At 43.0% G+C, this 17,699-nt stretch overlaps 1 protein-coding gene across 1 annotated transcript in view; it reads left to right on the top strand.

Annotated features, from left to right (window-relative positions):
* Window positions 1-3,888: 3,888 nt before the first annotated feature.
* Anxa13 (annexin A13) overlaps window positions 3,889-17,699 on the top strand; it is a gene marked incomplete in the record, with an annotated part of 47,811 nt that continues 34,000 nt past the window's right edge. The window contains 1 exon segment of the mRNA NM_027211.2: window positions 3,889-3,947. Coding sequence (NP_081487.1) covers window positions 3,933-3,947 — 15 coding nt within the window.

Genomic DNA, 17,699 nt, shown 5'->3' with positions numbered 1-17,699 from the left:
CAGGCACTCAAGTGTTCATGGGTCATTATCCTGACTCTAGAGGCCTGGGCAGGCAGACACTTGCAGTTATCGCCCATGGGTGGCCGAGCTGGACAAAGATCTAGGGCATCTGTCAGAGAGAGACCAGATTTCCCAGTCCATATCTGGTTACCCATTTCTCGCTCACCCCCATTTCTTCTGCCAACATATGAGGTGTCTAATATGAGGATATTGGACTTTGAGAAAAGTGACGCTATGTCTCTTTGGAGTAGCATGCCAAAGAAGGGGGAGTCAGGCTTTTTATTTGGAAGAGGTGGGAAGGGTGCCTGCTTATTAATGAGAATAACAAAGTCTTGCTCTCTTCTCTGTAACATGAAGTAATATTGTAGTAACATGAAGTAACATTGTAATGTCATGGTTTGGATATACATTGTTTATAATTTTTTTAAAAATTGGGGTGGGGGAGCTGGGGGATCTTCAGAACCCTGGCTACCTCGTGGTGTTTCCTGGCTAGCTAATGTTGGGACAAAGTAGGCAGCAAGAGTTGGGGGTAAGTCTTCACACATTCCTGTCCCATCCATGGCTTGAGAATCAGGGTTTTATAGCCTGATACAAATGAGTATTTGGTTTTGGGTTTGTTGTTGTTTGTTTGTTTGTTTGTTTGTTTGTTTTTGAGGCAGCGTGTCATATAGCCAGGGTGTCCTCAAGTGCTGGCCTTGAACTCCTTAACTTCCCACTTCCATCTCCCAAATTCTGGGATTAAAAGCATATGCCATCATGCCCAAGACAGTGTCCTGCACTCTGGGCGTGTAGGGAGGGGATCTAGAGCAGATAACAGTGTCCTTTCCCACAGCTCATGTGAGAGCAATGCTCACTGATGGCTGTTCAAGAATTCCTTTCATAGTTAGCTGTGAGCATCTGATGTGTGCCAAGCTCCAGCCTGGATCTTGGGTATAGCAGTGACCAAATCAACAAGGACGCACCACCCACCTTGTTAGAGCTGGGGAAAAGATAATGAACGTAAATAAACACCAATGGCTGAGTCTGGAGAGATGGCCCAGTGGTTAGGAGCACTTACTGCTCTTCCAGAGAACCCAGGTTTAGTTCTCAGCACCTATTTCAGGTAACTCACAACTGTCCGTAACTCCAGTTCTCCGAGGTCAGATGTCTTCTGACCTCCACAGGCACTGGGCATATACATGGTATACATACATGCAGATAAAAATTAATGCACATAAAAATCAAATATGTATCTTTAAAGATGGTTTTAAAGATAAAAACCTAAACACCCATTTTTGCTTGTTTGTTTGTTTTTTCAAAACAGGGTTTCTCTGTGTAGCTGGCTGTCCTGGAACTCACTCTGTAGACCAGGCTGGCCTCGAACTCAGAAATCCTCCCAAGTACTAGGATTAAAGGTGTGTGCCACCACTGCCCGGCCCTATTTTTTTTAATTAAGCAATTTAAAGAATCTCAAGCTCTGGCTGCTGGTGCAGACCTATAATTACTGTTGTACTGGGGGCCAAGGCAGCCTGGGCCACAGCGTGAGTTCAAGGCCAATTTAGGGAACACAGGAGACTGTCTCAAAATAAAAAGTAAAATAAGAAAATGATCCAGCTCAGCTGTAGGAGGCTGAGCCAGCACCCCAGACCCGCCATTCAATTCCAGTTACTGAAACAAATGGGGGGAAAAAAAAAACTTGGAAAACCACAAGATTTAAGCATCTTAATGTAGAAAAAGGGATTTGTAAGCAAGAAAAGGAAAACACTGACATATTTAAAGATGTTAAAAATTTACAATTTCCTCTTATATATATTTACATGCGCAAAACAAACAAAGCAAAGGCAAAACACAAAACCAAAACAAAAAAAAAACCTGGTGAAAACCAACTATTCTACTTAGCAATGGCCTCCGTTTTACTGACGTGTTTTCTGAATAGAAATGCAAGGACTCAGACAGAAAACAGGAACACACACAAGAAGACAGCAGAAACGGTCATAAGGATTTAAGGGAATTGAATTTATTATTTCAAAGATATTAAGTGAAAGAAATATTAAGTCACTATTCTTCCTCTAAAATTGGCCAGAGTGAAAAGTTGGACAGTGTGGATGCCAGCAGCCAGCGTAAAGAAGCAGTGTGTGCCACCGTCGGGTGTCAGCTCTGTCCTTTAAACCCGGGGCCCACGGGTCAGCTGACCCTTAACGGCAGTCTGGCATTCTGACGCTTATGTAGAAGATAACTTGACAAAAAAACCTTCTAGAATTTTAAGTTTGTGTATTCTTTGATAAGCAACTTTATTTCAAGATTCAACAGATAAAATCAAAGACCTAAGACATTTATGCAGAACATCCCAAAACCATCTAAAAGGACTGTAGTGGTGGCCTTATTAAACAAGGCTGAGTTCCTACCTGTAGCAGATTAGCGTCTCTTTAGTATGGGAAGCATACCACATGGAGCATACAATGGAGCAAACCACATCATGAAATCCTTTGGTTGTAGATACACATACCAAGAATGGAAGACAGGCAGACAGACAGACAGGAGAGGCAAGTGGGGAAATGGACATTGGCACGTATGTATAGACCATTTTTAGAAGGAGTCACAGAAGCAAGCCTCTAGAAGAAGAAACTGAGAACTCAGTAGGCTTACTTTTAATGGTCATCTTTTTGTTGAAAAAAAAAGTTACTCAGACTGGCAGCTATTATTATTATTATTATTATTATTTAAAAACTATTCAGATTGTAAGAATGATGATGACCCTTGGGGGCTGGAGAGATGGCTCAGTGGTTAAGAGCACTGACTGTTCCTCTAGAGGTCCTGAGTTCAATTCCCAGCAACCACATGGTGACTCACAACCATCTGTAATGGGATCCGGTGTCCTCTTTTGGTGTGTCTGAAGAGAGCAACAGTGTATTCATATACATAAACTAAAAAAATAAGTCTTAAAAAAAAAGAATGATGATCCAGTACAACTCCATGTATCATAAAAAATTATCTATAACAAAATAAGAATAGTGATATAAATAAAATGGAGTTTCAGTCTGCTTGGTTAATGCTATGATGCTGATGATGACCATGGGTTTTAAGACAGGTCTCATTATGTAGCACTGGCTAACCTAGAACTCACTGTGTAGACCAAACTGTCTTCAAAGTCACACAGATCTGCCTGCCTCTGCCTCCCAAGTGCTGACATTTAAGGAGTGTACTTTCAGCAATGCTTTTATTATTACACACACACACACACACACACACACACACACACACACACACACACTTGGGGCTATTGAGATGCATCTGCAGGTAAAGGTGCCTGCTGCCAATGCTGACCACCTGAGTTTGATTCCCCCAGACGCACATATCAGGAGAGAGCTGACTTGTCCTCCGACCTTCATGTGTTCTCCATGACGACATGCACACATACACACATGCACACGCACATAGGTAAGATTAAGAAATGATTAAGACCAATTAATTAAGAAAATGATTGTAATGCCAAGAGTGGTAGTAAATGATGATAACATCAACACTCTAGAGCTGAAACAGGAGGCTTTCTTCCAGTTCAAGTCTAGTTTGGGCTATACGATGAGAACCTTTCTCCATCAAGATGGGGAAAAGGCAAAATAATCTTTTCAAATTCTTTCAACTATTAGAAGCAAGTGGAGCTTAGCCCTTTAGTTGTGATAAATTAATTCAACTTTAAAGAGTCTAAGCTCCGGTTCGTTCCCTGGGTGTACGGTCTCTCGGATGGCCTGCCCGTCCAGCGTGCATAGCTAGAGCACATTCAGAGCCATCGCCACTCCCTACCCATCCCCAACAGTGTATTCAAATCCAATGCCAAAAGTTACTTATTAAACGCAGGAGATAGTGTGCCCTGCAAAATCCATTATAAACTTGGTCTGTGGGAGGACTAGTCTCTTCTTGAAGAAACCCAGGGCAGTCATCCCAGAGAAGAGGAAATGGGGAATCGTCATGTAAGTATTAACTAACTGCCTTTGGGACTCCGTTTTCTGTTTGGTTATCTTGTGAAAGAATCCAGCTGTGAGCTCATAGTTGATACCTTCATGCTTTATCGCTTTAATAGTCCCCTCGTGGCTAGTATTAGCAAGAGTGTCCTGTGCTTTTTAAAAAGGTGTTTAATATAACCCAATAAAGATTGCCTCACGGCAGTGAGCAAATGGCTAGCATTTATTTGTAGAATGCATAGGTAAAGCTTTTAACTGTGGCGAAATTGTGCAAATCGTCAGAGACTATTCCTGTTCAGAGTCTGTGGGACAGATGAGGTCCTGTTGGAAATATGAGTACAGCGAGATAAAGACACTCCTGTGAGGCCATCTAGTTTAGACTACAAGGTGAAAATCCTCCAGTGTTATTGCCCAGCACCCAGATATTTGCAATTGTTCACGAAATCGACTAAATGTTTCCTTTTTTACTTCTAAAATGTCTAGGCTTACAAATAGCATGTCTGAATCGACAGAAAAACTGACCAAAACACTCACCATTTGGAATCTTTGTTCCATAAGGTAGATAAGAATTGAATGAGAGTTTTCCCTTGTTTTGAAAACCATTTATTTTAGTAATACTGCTTAACATGGGACCTGCCATCTTAACAAATTTTAAGTGTACAATAACAGTTTTACTGGCTACAAGTATAATATTCAGAAGCAGACCTACAACTTCTGCTTCTTTCTTAAATGAAATTTTGTCTATTGATCAGTAATTCCTCTTTCTCCCACTCACTGCCCTAGCCCATTCCACTCTGATTATCTAGTTTGCATTACTTTATATCCTACACATTAGTGAAATGTGCCTTTGCATCAGATTTTTCTGTGCTGAGATATGAATATCTGAAGCTAGCCAGTAAGAACCTGGATGAGGTCATGTTGCAGCCATGGTAACTTTTTATGGTGATATTTCATATACACAATAAACTTAATATAGATATTTATAGAACATGACACTAGGGGTAAAGGGAGTAAAAATCTAAATTTTTTTTCTGCACACTAGCCTTGTTTATAAGAGTTTGCCTTTACTTGTATTAAAGTACTGTTTTCAGAGGGTTGTTAAGTTTAACTCATATGCAAATAGCCTTTTTCCAGCTAGCCAAGATTATGAGTTATGTATTCACTGCCTTTCCCAGGAATAAAAAACTAATTACATTACAATATAATTCTTTAAATGGACACAAGGGATTTTAGGAGACCACCAGTCCAGCACCTGCATTTTGTCCCTTGAAAAACCACTCCTGATCAGGGCAGTTGCCTTTTGAGACTGGAGCAGAATTTTTGTGGATTTCATTTTTGAATCCCCAGGTCCCTACTTCCTTCTCCCCCTCCCTCTCCCTTCCCCTCTCCCCCTCCCCCAACAACAACTTTCTCCTCCTCCTCCTCCTCTTCCTCCTCCTCCTCCTCTTCTCCTCCTCCTCCTCTCCTCCTCCTCCTCCTCCTCCTCCTCCTCCTCCTCCTCCTCCTCCTCCTCCTCCTCCTCCTCCTCAGAAGGTAGTCAATATTTGACCAAAGGGGACAACCAGCCTTGATAGCCTTCCACCTACAACCATGGCCTGAAGGTACTTCATTGTCCTTTAAAATCATAAGATTTCCCCCAGATATCTATCACCTACCTAGCTCTTTTTCTTCAGGCTGAAAATCTCCTCCTTCCCTCCTTCCTTTCATCTCTCTTCTCTTCTCTTCTCTTCTCTTCTCTTCTCTTCTCTTCTCTTCTCTTCTCTTCTCTTCTCTTCTCTCTCTCTCTCTCTCTCTCTCTCTCTCTTTATTTCCCTCCTCTGACTATGAAACTAAATTTCACACACACACACACACACACACACACACACACAGAGCTTGTTACAATATTTGCAGCTAGTGGGAAAATGTTGCCCTGAAAGAGTTCAGGTTCGAGCCGGGTGTGGTGGCGCACACCTTTAATCCCAGCACTCCGGAGGCAGAGGCAGGCGGATTTCTGAGTTCAAGGCCAGCGTGGTCTACAGAGTGAGTTCCAGGACCACACAGAGAAACCCTGTCTCGAAAAACCAAAAAAAAAAAAAAAAAAAAACCAAAACGAAAGAGTTCAGGTTCCCAGCAGCAACACCCCACCCCCACCCCCACCCCCACCCCCAGGACATATTGCCCAAAGCTAAGTTACAGTGTAGCAAGGAAATGTAACAAGTGCAGGAAGAGGAATTCCACCCCACCCCCACCCCCACCCCCAGGACATATTGCCCAAAGCTAAGTTACAGTGTAGCAAGGAAATGTAACAAGTGCAGGAAGAGGAATTCCATCCCAAGAGAGTGGTGGATGTGAAACCTACTGAAACAACAAAACATTATGCTAGAAACTGTTAGTATTAATTGCCCTACCAAGCTTCTTGAATACATACATACAAACTAAAACCAGAGTGCCAAAACCAATTCACAAATTAAATACTAAGTGGGCAATGCTGTTTTCTTGAGTTCAGTGGTCCTGTGCAATCTCCAATAGCTTTTTTTTTTTTTTTGTCCTACTGTTTGAGTTTCTGCAAGCCTAAAGCATGATGTAGTGACTAGTGACTTCCTGCTATTGTGCTTACTCCAGTCGATCTACTAAGAAAGACTAAGTTTTCATACTTCTTGCAATGTCATTAGGCCTTTCTTTCTGCTCTGATACTTGACTTTCACATTCTCTCTCTCTCTCTCTCTCTCTCTCTCTCTCTCTCTCATTCTCTCTCTCTCTCTCTCTTTCTCTCTCTCTCCCTCCCTCCCTCTCCCTCTCCCTCTCCCTTTCTCCCTCTCCCTCCCTCCTCTTCCCCCCTCCCCTTCCCCTCCTCTCTTTCTCTCTCATCTTTGTTATTTCCTTCCTGTGACTATGAAATGAAATTTGACTCATTAAAATTAAAACTCCATATACAATGGCAGGCACTGAACTCACGTGGCAGTGTTTACTCATCCTTGTGATCGGGGCTAATGTGTACTAAGTTTTAGGGTATAGTCATCATTTAATACCTAGGAAAACCATAACTTCCTAAATACACACACACAGACCACTATCCACATATGACTACTTGGCTAATACTGCAATGGCAGGACATGAATTTTCCAAGTGCTGACATCTGGAACCCTCGCCAGCCCAGACACTGAAGACTTTATGCTTTTCTTTTTCCTCCCCATTAGTGATTTTATTGTTTTTATTTATTCGTATCTTATTTATTCGTATCTATGCATTGTGGGAATGCATGCTGTGGTGCATGTATAGAGGTCTGAGGGTAGCTCTTCCCTTCCACCTTTATATGCCTTCAAAGAATGGAACTCAGGGCTCCAGGCTTTCACTGCAAGCGCCTTTAACCACTGAGCCATCTCACCAGCCCTGAACCCTGAATTTCCCTTCCCTCCTTCCTTCCTTCCTTCCTTCCTTCCTTCCTTCCTTTCTTCCTTCCTTCCTTCCCTCCCTCCCTCCTTCCTTCCTTCCTTCCTTCCTTCCTTCCTTCCTTCCTCCCTCCCTCCCTCTTTCTTTCTTTCTTTCTTTCTTTCTTTCTTTCTTTCTTTCTTTCTTTCCACTAAAGACATAATTCATTGTGACGAACCTGTTTGAATATCAGTAACCAAGATACTGGGTTAGTATTATCACACCATAGTTAAAGAGTTTGCATAGCCTAAGCTGGCCCCTATGCTATAGAACATTACACATAGAAAAATAAGATATTTAGAAAACTATGCTTAGGTTTAGTTCAGTGGTTCATCAGTTCTGTGTTGTCACGAGGGTTATTTTCAAGAGAACTGATATCTAGAGGAAAATAGAAAATTGAGCTGACCACTGAAAAAGTGACAACGTAATAAAGAGAGAGAAAGCAAGACTCGATAGGGACACTGAAACGTGGAAATGCTCACAAACTCAAATTTCTGGGAAATTATTTGTAATGTTGATAAAGAGAGTCTAGACAGACAGATAGCTTTGCTATTCATGGGGCCCCTGACATAGGAGAAAAATCAGCATTGCTGGGATACTTATCAGAAATTCCAAGGCAGGGCTAGCTCAGTGAAGTGCTTGCTACACAAAGTCCCAGCAGCCGGGTAAAATGCCAGGCACAGCACAGCAGCACATGCCTATAACACCAGTACTGCAGAGGCAGAGACGGGAGGATCCCTACAGATTTCTGGCCAGCTGGTGTAGATGAATCGGCAAGTTCCAGATTCAGTGCGAGACCCTGCCTCAAAAATAAGGTGCCAGGCCAGGTGTGATGGCACACCTCTTCAATACCAACACTCAGGAGACAGAGGCAAGGTGGATCTCTGCGAGCTCAAAGCCAGCTTTGTATACATGGCGAATTCCAGGCTAGCCAAGGCTACCTAGTGAGACCCAGTCTCAAACAAAGACAAATGAAGTAGAGAAGTAATTAAAGATGACATTCAGTATCAACCTCTGACCTCCACCAGAGCGCCCATGTGTGAATGCCCCCACACACAAAATTTTTAAAAAAAATCACAGGATCTTAGTGCCACCCAGAGCTACACGGAACTTCTGTCTGTATCTTACACTTCCTCCATGTGTTTTATACATACAGTCTTGGGTACAAGTTCCCAAGATTAAATGAACACTGGATTTACCTGGAGAGTTCTAAAATCCACTGGTGTCTAGGTCCCACCCTAGAGATTTGAAATCAGTTGCTGAAGCTGCTGTCCTGGACATCAGCATTTGTAAGTGTTCCCTCAAGTGACTCTCAAGTCCCACGCACATGCCTAACTTTTAGGGAGAGCTCAGCACACTGCTGAAGAAAGCGGGTATCATCGAGTGTGCCTATGAACGAAAATCAGCTTGTCAATGGCATAGCTGCCCAGCCATCTGCTTCCCTGTCCGTGAACGTGCCAAGTGAATGACTTACTTGTGCTAATATTTAGCCAACATAAACATTATCTAATGTGGAGAGCAGTTTGGGATCAGGTAAACACTGAGTAAACTCAGGTAAAGGTGGACCAGGGGTACGTTGTGGGTACACAACAGGTGGGAAACAGGTCTATATTTCTGGAGAAAAAAAAAAAACCCAAGCTTTAGAGGCGGGTGCAAATATTATGAAGAGCTGCAGGAAAGAAGATATGGTTTTAACCCAGTGTGTCCATTCAATTGTGACCTGTATGCAAATGTACTGCAGTCAATTCCCAGCAGAAACACCCTGAAACCATGCCTTCCTTAGCAGGAAAACATTTATGGTGGAAAGCTAGTCCTTTGGATCATTACCCAGAGTATATATAGGAAGTTATAAGAAGGACCTGTGATAGCAAAATATTCCACGTGCAAAGCATGCCTTCTTCGTTTACACACAAATTTTTGCTTAAGGTCTAGCTATTTTTCAAGTGAAATTATGTGCCCTGGGCTTTAGGGAATTTTCTGTCTATGGCAGATAAAAGAAGCCACATTTAAGAGGTGGTAAGAAGGCTGCCAGGAACAGATAGGGCAGATACTAATATATTCATACAAGGAAGGAATGAAACTTAGAGAATGACATAAAGGAGCCGAGACTGCAGGTACCGGGAGCCGCTTAGTACACGGATGCATTCACACACAGCCTGGCAGCGCACCCTGGTGGCATGGCTTGGCAGCGCACCTTGGCATTGTTCTCAGTTCAGAAGCAAGAACTGAGTGAGACTCTCAGTAATGATAGAGAGAGATAGAAGTGAAATAGGCCCTTAGAAGTGTTGATGATAGCCAATGCCATCGTCTGTCCAGTGCTTACTGGAGTGGGAGTTACGCGAGTGTGCACTGTGATCTGCGAGGTTTGAGCTCTTCATTTTACCTGGTACAGTACCAAGCTCTGTGCAGTCTTTATGACAATCCTGAGGGATACTGGTATGATTCCTCTCAAGAATGGAAAAAACGAGAGGCAAAGGAAAGTGTGGTTGTTTTGGTTATCTATTAAGGAACATCATGCGGGTCTGGGAAGATGGCTCTGTGGGCAAAATGCTTGCCCACCAAATATCTGAGTTCAGATTCCAAGAACCCATGTAATAGCTGGGCATGGCACTGTACCTCTGTAACCCCCAGTTACAGGGATCTGTAGGCAGGAGCTTCCAAGAGCTTGCTGGCCAGCCTAGGCAAAGTAGTGTGCTCCAGACTCAAGAGAGACCTGTAGAGAATGACAGAGGAGACACCTAATATTAACCCCTAACACACACACACACACACACACACACACACACACACACACACACACACACACACATTTATAGATGTCACAAGATAAAGTGTGGATTTGGACTTAGCCATTTTTCACAGTGTCTTGGGCTCATTTAAGTTTTGTACTTAGATTCATGCTATTGTGCTTAGTAGATAACCAGGGTCATTACTCTCTCATCTTCTTTTCTTCCCCTTCCTGAGTCTCTTCCTCCTCTAAGCCGAATTAAATATCATCTTAACATAACATTCTATATCTCTCATTTGCCTGTGGATTTAAACCAACATTTTCAATCTGTGTGTCACAACTCCTCTGGGTGCCAAGCAACCCTTTCACAGGGGTGGCATATCACACATCCTGCATATCAGATATTTATACTATGACTCATAACAATAGCAAAATTATACTTACAAAGCAGCTATGAAAATAACTTTATGGAGGGGGGAGTCACCACAATGTGAAAGGCTGCACTAAAGGGTCACAGCATTAGGAAGGTTAAGGACCACTGATCTAAACTCATCTCTGTTGGATGCTTTCCTCATGCTCTATTGATGGTTCTCTGAGTAGACGATTGCATTTTATTTTGTTTCATAGTATAATCCCCAATACAGTGTCTGCAATACAGCAAATGCTCCAGAATTTTTTAATAAATCCTTTAATTTGCTACTATATTGGCTACTTTCCCTGTTGCTATGATAGAATACATGTCCAAAGCAACTTACAGGAGGAAGTAGTTATTTTGGATTACAGTTCCATAGGATAGGAACTAATCAGGGTGAGGAGGCACAGCCTTGAGGGGCAGGCATAGCAGCAGAGCAGACACAAGCACAACACAGATAAAGTGAACTGGGAATGGCCACACTTTAAACTTTCAAAGCATGCCCTTGTTGATGTACCTCCTCCATCAAGGCCACACCCCCAAGCATCTGCCAACAGCACTACTGTCTTAGTTAGGGTTTGCATTGCTGTGAAAAAAACACCATGACCAAGCCAACTCTTATAAGGACATCATTTAATTGGGGCTGGTTTACAGATGCAGAGGTTCAGTCCATTATAATCAAGGTGGGAGCATCACAGCATCCATGGTGCAGGAGGAGCTGAGAGTTCTACACCTTCATCTGGAAGCTGCTAGGAGAAGACTGGCCTCCAGGAAGCTAGGATGAGGGTCTTAAAGCCCACACCCACAGTGACACACCTATTCCAACAAGGCCACACCTACTCCAACATAGCCATACCTCCAAATAGTGCCACTCCTTGGGCCAAGCATACTCAAACCACCACATATATATATACCTACATATGTACACCTCCTCATGACACAAAAGAGACTCACGACAGACATGGTCAAAGCCACAAGCAAGAAGGAAGAGGAGAGAGGAAAATATGCCTTTCTTCTCGTGTAGCCCTCTCCCACATGAGGAAAATCTTCTAGAAAAGTTCCAAGCAGCCTGTCTCATGAGGCAGACTGGTGGGTAAAGGGAGACTGGAGAGCTGTGAGTCGTCCTTTGTCCCTGGGACAAAGTAAATCTTCCATTTACACAGGGGGCAAATGTTGGGTCAGAAGAAGAGGTGATTCCAAGCTGTTGGAAATGGTGTGATGACAGACAAAGCAAGCTGGTGAAAGGAGGCCTGGCCATACAGCTCCAACCTAGGCAAACAGGGTCTGCTCCTAGAGATCATGAATATTGGCTCTAACACATACATACATACGTACATACACACACACACACACAGAGAGAGAGAGAGAGAGAGAGAGTCAGACAGACAGAGACAGAAAGAGACAGAGACAGAGAGACAGAAAGACACAGAGAGATAGAGACAGAGAGACAGAGACACAGATCAGGATCAAAATATACAGGCTCCCAAGTCCTTCATATAAAACTGCTTAACATTTTTTATGTAACATATGCACATCCTAGACACTAAATCATGTCTAGACTAGTGGCTCTATAGCACTGCATTATATATGCAATGTAAATGGATATTTCACTCTACTGTTCCCAAATGAAAGATGATTAAAAAAAAACTCTACATGTGCTGGACAGATGCAATTATTTTCCAGATAGTTAGTTATCTGTGGTTGCTTGAATCTGAAGAAGCAAAGCCAATGGACCCAAAGGCTGTACGTTATCTTCTTTCACCATTCATGTATAAAATACCAGAGAGGGATGGAGAGAGAGTTCAGTGCCCAGGAGTGCTTACTGAGCCTTTGGGAACAGAGCCATTGCCTTACCGTCGCTGATTTCTTCAAACTGTGGTTTTCACTGATATCATGTCTGATGCCCCCCATCACTCATAGTAACTTTCAGATGACTAGGGGATAATAAAGACTTGAAGAACAGACACGGGAGTGGAATCTGGGTAGTTATAGTGTCGGGGGTGGTTAAAAACACAAAGGGGAATTTTAAAGAAAAGAATTACTAGGCTTGGAGCCAATGCACATTAAAGTCTCTTACCAGGGGAAGAATAACTCTCATTGTTTCGCTGAAGAGCATTCAGATGTTTCGCCTTGCTTCCTTTCTAGCGAATCCGAACATGTCCACACTCTGTTGTTTAGGTCTCACTGTACAGCATGTGTAACAGACACCACAATCATTTGACCCGGCCCCAGTATTTTCTTTCTTCAATTCTGTCTGCTCACTTATCTTTGATCCTGGAGATTTCTAGAATACACCATATACATACATACATACATACATACATACATACATACATACATACATACATATTCTGATAGGAAATGAATCCCAAGTTTTCACCCTGGGTGACTTGGCTAAAGACAGCCTTTGGCAATATAAGAAGGAAATGGATCATTCTTTTCTAATGAAAACATGCTTCATTTGTCTTAACGCCCTGAAGACATGGCTGCTGTCACCACTGAGAAATTCCCTTCATCTCCCAGCAGCCACCATGCCCTCAATGCTTGGTGCAGTACAGTGGTAACTGGATACCTGGAAGCTTCATGCTCTTCCAAGGTCTCTGGCTACCAGAGCACTCTGTGGACAACCCTTGACTAGAACTTTCATTTTCTCTATAACACAAATTTTGTTTCCCGATAATTAATGCTATTTCCCTTTTTTAACAGACCAGCAGTTCTCAACCTGTGGGTCTCGACCCCTTGGGGGGGTCGAGTGACCTTTTCACAGAGTCACCTAAGACCACTGGAAAACCTAGATATTTACACTACAATTCATAACAGTAGCAAAATCACGGTTATGGAGCAGCAATAAAAATAACTTTTTAAAGAATTAATTATTTTATGTATATGTGTACACAGTAGCTGTCTTCAGACACACCAGAAGAGGGCCTTGGATCCCATTATAGATGGTTGTGAGCCGCCATGTGGTTGCTGGGAACTGAACTCAAGACCTCTGGAAGAGCAGTCAGTGTTCTTAACTGCTGATTCATCTCACCAGCCCCCAACAAGGATAACTTTATGGTTGGGGGTCACCATAAGCTGAAGAACTGTAATAAAGGTTTGCAGCATTAAGAAGGTTGAGAACCATTGTATTAAATTAGACACTCCATGTTCTTGGGCCCAACATAGCACTAAAAGACCCTAATATGGGCCAAATGAGAGCTGTCACATAGCTGTGACACCCTGCCATGCCGGCTGTGGTGTCCTCAATGTCAGGATGCAGACAACAGAACCGGAGGCAACAGGTTCTATCTCACTCAGCTTCTCGCTCAGGGTCTGTACTCAGCTCCATTTTTTTTTTATTTCCACATTACTGTATCCTATTACTCATCGTTCAGATTTATGCTCAGAAAGGCACAGCCTGCTTTTAATCCTCCCTTTTATGGAAGCCCAGTTATTTCTTTTAGTGCCTGGAGATCTTTGCCTTGGTCAGAACCCACGCGCCGGCTCACCACTAGAAACTCAGCCTCACACCACCTTCTAAAGGAATGTGTTGACGACATCATGAAATGCACAGGCTGTCTAGACCCTGGGCACGTAGGGCCTTGGTACTATTGACATTAGGGCTCAGGTAGCGCTTTGTCATGAGGGGTTTTCTATGTGCTGAAGGGTGTTTAGTAATCCATGGCTTCTATCCTTGGCTATAAGAGTAAATGTTTCCAGGCAATATTTCCCAGAAGGAGAAATCACTCCTGGTTAGTTAAGATCCAGTGCATTTATCACACACCTATGGGAGAGCGAGACCATGGGCAGATGTCCCCATAAAGCCTTCAGCTCTCCAGACCTGCACCTACGTCTCATCTGTTGCCTTCCCCCTTCACATTGACCCTTGGCCTCCTGAGGAGGGCATCAGCAGCCCTGAGAGGCAGCAGTTTTTCTGTGTTAGTGATTTATGGTGGCCAGGGGAGGGAGACCTCCCTGCACAGCCAGTGACATAGCTGACTGCTAGGCTATAGGTGTCCTGAGAAGAGTGACACTGTAGGGAAAGATACTGCTGTGATCACTCATGAGTCATTTACACACCTCTTCTGCTTGGCTGGAACCCACTGAAGGCTGCCTGGCTATATCCCTGCTCAGTGGCCACACATCTGAATATTTACTGCCACCTCAGGGACAGTGAACAATACCTACCGCTTCAAGGTGCTGGCTGTTGAAGTCTTAGGTCAGGCTTCCTTGCCTCTGGCTGAGTCCACAGTCACCTTTGATAGATAAATGTCACATCAACACATACAACCTAAGAACACTTGTCTCTATAGAAAATATCCTAACTATGCCAATTGGCATTAAAAGGTACCAAAAATGCACCCATTTAATCCCAGCAACCAGAAGGCAGAGACAGGAGGATTTGTGAGTTTGAGGCCAGCCTGGTCTACATGGTGATTTTTAGGACAGCCAACTACACAGAGAGGCTCTGTCTCAAAAAAAAAAAAATCAATTAAAAAAAATGGTACCAACATATAGAATAGATGTAAAAGAAAGGTTATTTCTAATATAAGTTTTACTCATTTATCAAAGCAGTCAGTATATGTAAATCTGCATGTCAGGTTCTGATCCAAGTGGATGTCTTTTTCTTTTCTTCTTTCTCTTTTGCATGTGTTTGAGTGTGTAGTGTGTGTGTGTGGTATATGTGTGTACATGCACGTGTGTGGAGGTTGGAGCTAACATCAGGGCTTCTCCTCAAATGCTCTCCACCCTGTGCAGTAGAGGCACAAGTAAACCCGGAGCTTGCCAGTTCCAGCTCATGTACCTCCTTGGATTGCTCCAGCCCTGGAGTCATAGGAGGACCGCGTCACCTATGATGTACTTACACACATGCTGGAAATCATCACTTAATAATCATAGTGCCACTTCAAAACTGCATCCCGAAAGCCGGAGCCATGGCAACACACGGCTCTGTCACACTTCCAACACCCCTACATGGACAGAGCTCTGGCTGCCATACCCACTCCCCAGAACTCTCTGATCCGTCCCAAGATAATAAATGTCATGGGTACCAATGGCAAGAGCACCGAGACTGGGGAAAGCTCTGCACTTGGCTGGTGTGATCAATGAGAATCCCAGTGGAAATAAAGTTATAATCACAGAGTAGAATACCAAATATTCCTGGAAGATTCAAACTGTACTTAAATGTGCCCAACAGAATGAATATATATATATATATATCTTTCCATTTAGTAGTCTTAGCATTTGTGTTTGCCATCCACACACTTAAGTGCATTTTATTAAATAAAACAAAGCTTTTCATCAGATTGATTAGCCATAGGAAACCATGACCAAGAAACAATCAACTTAATGAAACCAACATGTGCTTAAAATGCAAATGGCCCCGATTGTTTCAGGTTGTCTGTCAGTCTCTACTACCCGTGTCGGTGGAGATGTCCTGAGGATATTTTCTGGCTCTGATTCCATGAACTTTAACTGCAATAATTTGTGTACAAATGACTAGCTACTTAGAGACAGGAGATCATTATTCTAACAGGGACAGGGATCTCTTCCATGAGTAAGTGGTGACCAGAGGCAGGTGACTTAATCACTAGACTGTAGTTTCTTTACCTGGGAAAGGACAGTATTAGAAACAGCATCCTAAGGTTCAAGCTTAAATACAACCTTTGTGATGTTGGCAGGATGCACATGTCACCCGATCTTCTAACTGTTCTAATCACCATCTTTAAATCTGTTTGGTTATATATATATTTTTTTGCATCAGTGAACTTATCTTAAGAGGAAACTCCAGATTAGCACCATGAACGGTGAACTAGTATCAGTGTATATGCAAGAAGGTGAAAACAGAAAACAGTATCAAATTCTAAGTCTGCTGTCGCCCGCTAAAGGCTCTGATCCTGGCACCTGCTCTCGGATTTTAAAGTGAGAGAGGAAAATAGTTTGCATGGACAGAATAGAAATTGACACGGTAAATATCTGAGGCCTTGGGGGCCAGTATGAAATTACTTACATCCTGTTATCATACAGAAGTAGCCATGGACCAGACATAACTGGGTAGACTGAGTGTCACAACTTTATTTCCAAGCACACATGATGGGAGGGGGTGGCTCTCAGCTTATGATGTCCGGTCTGTAGGTTAAAAAGTGTGAAACCCTCATGTTACCAGGCAAAGACAACCAGAAGAATTGAGAAGGACCTTAAAAGGGAATTGCTTTTCTTTTTCTTATTACATCATTTGTTTATTTATTTTGTGGTGTGTGTGTGTGTGTGTGTGTGTGTGTGTGTGTGTGTGTGCGCATTCATATGCCATGGTATACATATGGAGGTCAGAGACACGTGCAGAGTTCAGAAGCCAACTTCTGGGAATCTTTTACCATATGAGTCCCAGGGATCCAACTCAAGCCATTAGGCTTGATGGCAGACACAATCTGCCCACTGAGTCACCTCCCAGGCCTGGGAAGTCCTTTTCCAATGGGAGTTCTAATGACTTCCATGCCTTGGTGTTCCATGTCACCCATTTGAAAAGACTCTAACTGTACTCCACCATAAGAGTCTATGGTAAAAAGTCTTCCCTCTGTGTTTAGCATTTTGGAGAAGGTCCAGGCTTTCTTGCCTACATAAATCCTCAGTACATTTCTACTTTTCCTTTGCCTTCATTGGAATATGAACAGGAAGTGTTTATAACTATTGTTTGATCGACAGCTCTCAACCTTTGGCTGTCCATTAGAATTGTCTGGAGAACTTCAAACCAACACAAGACCTGCCTCTAACTTGCTTCTCCTGGTTTAGTAGGACCAAAGTATAGCTCTGTTCTTTGTATAGTTTAAGCATCCAAAAATGGTTGCAGTCTGCAGCCAGGATTTAAAAACGACTCAACATTATCCTGGTCAGGCCATCTTCCTCAGGGCCCTTTGCCCTTCCATGTGGTGTTAATTCTAAGAGCACTAAGTCTAATTTAGCTCAGATGTGCTCCACATCTGAGTATCTGAGGCCCTCGCTTTCCCGTGACTCCTGTCTGCCTGGGGGACGAAAACTCCACTTACACTTATTTCCTTTCATTTCTTGTGCCCCACTATCCCAGGAAGCTTGATGTCATTTGGAACTCAGCACATCTATCCTGATGGGTGCTCTCTTCCCTTCCTCTGTCCTCACCACTGTCCTTAACCACTGACCATGATACAAAGTAGGACAAGGCCATGCCACAAATTGTATAAGGAAGAGGATCCTC

Source organism: Mus musculus, chromosome 15, assembly GCF_000001635.26.
Source record: "Mus musculus strain C57BL/6J chromosome 15, GRCm38.p6 C57BL/6J".
NCBI classification, from domain to species: Eukaryota; Metazoa; Chordata; class Mammalia; order Rodentia; family Muridae; genus Mus; species Mus musculus.
The sequence above is the reverse complement of the archived record's forward strand: the minus strand, read 5'-3'. Positions and strand labels throughout refer to the sequence as shown.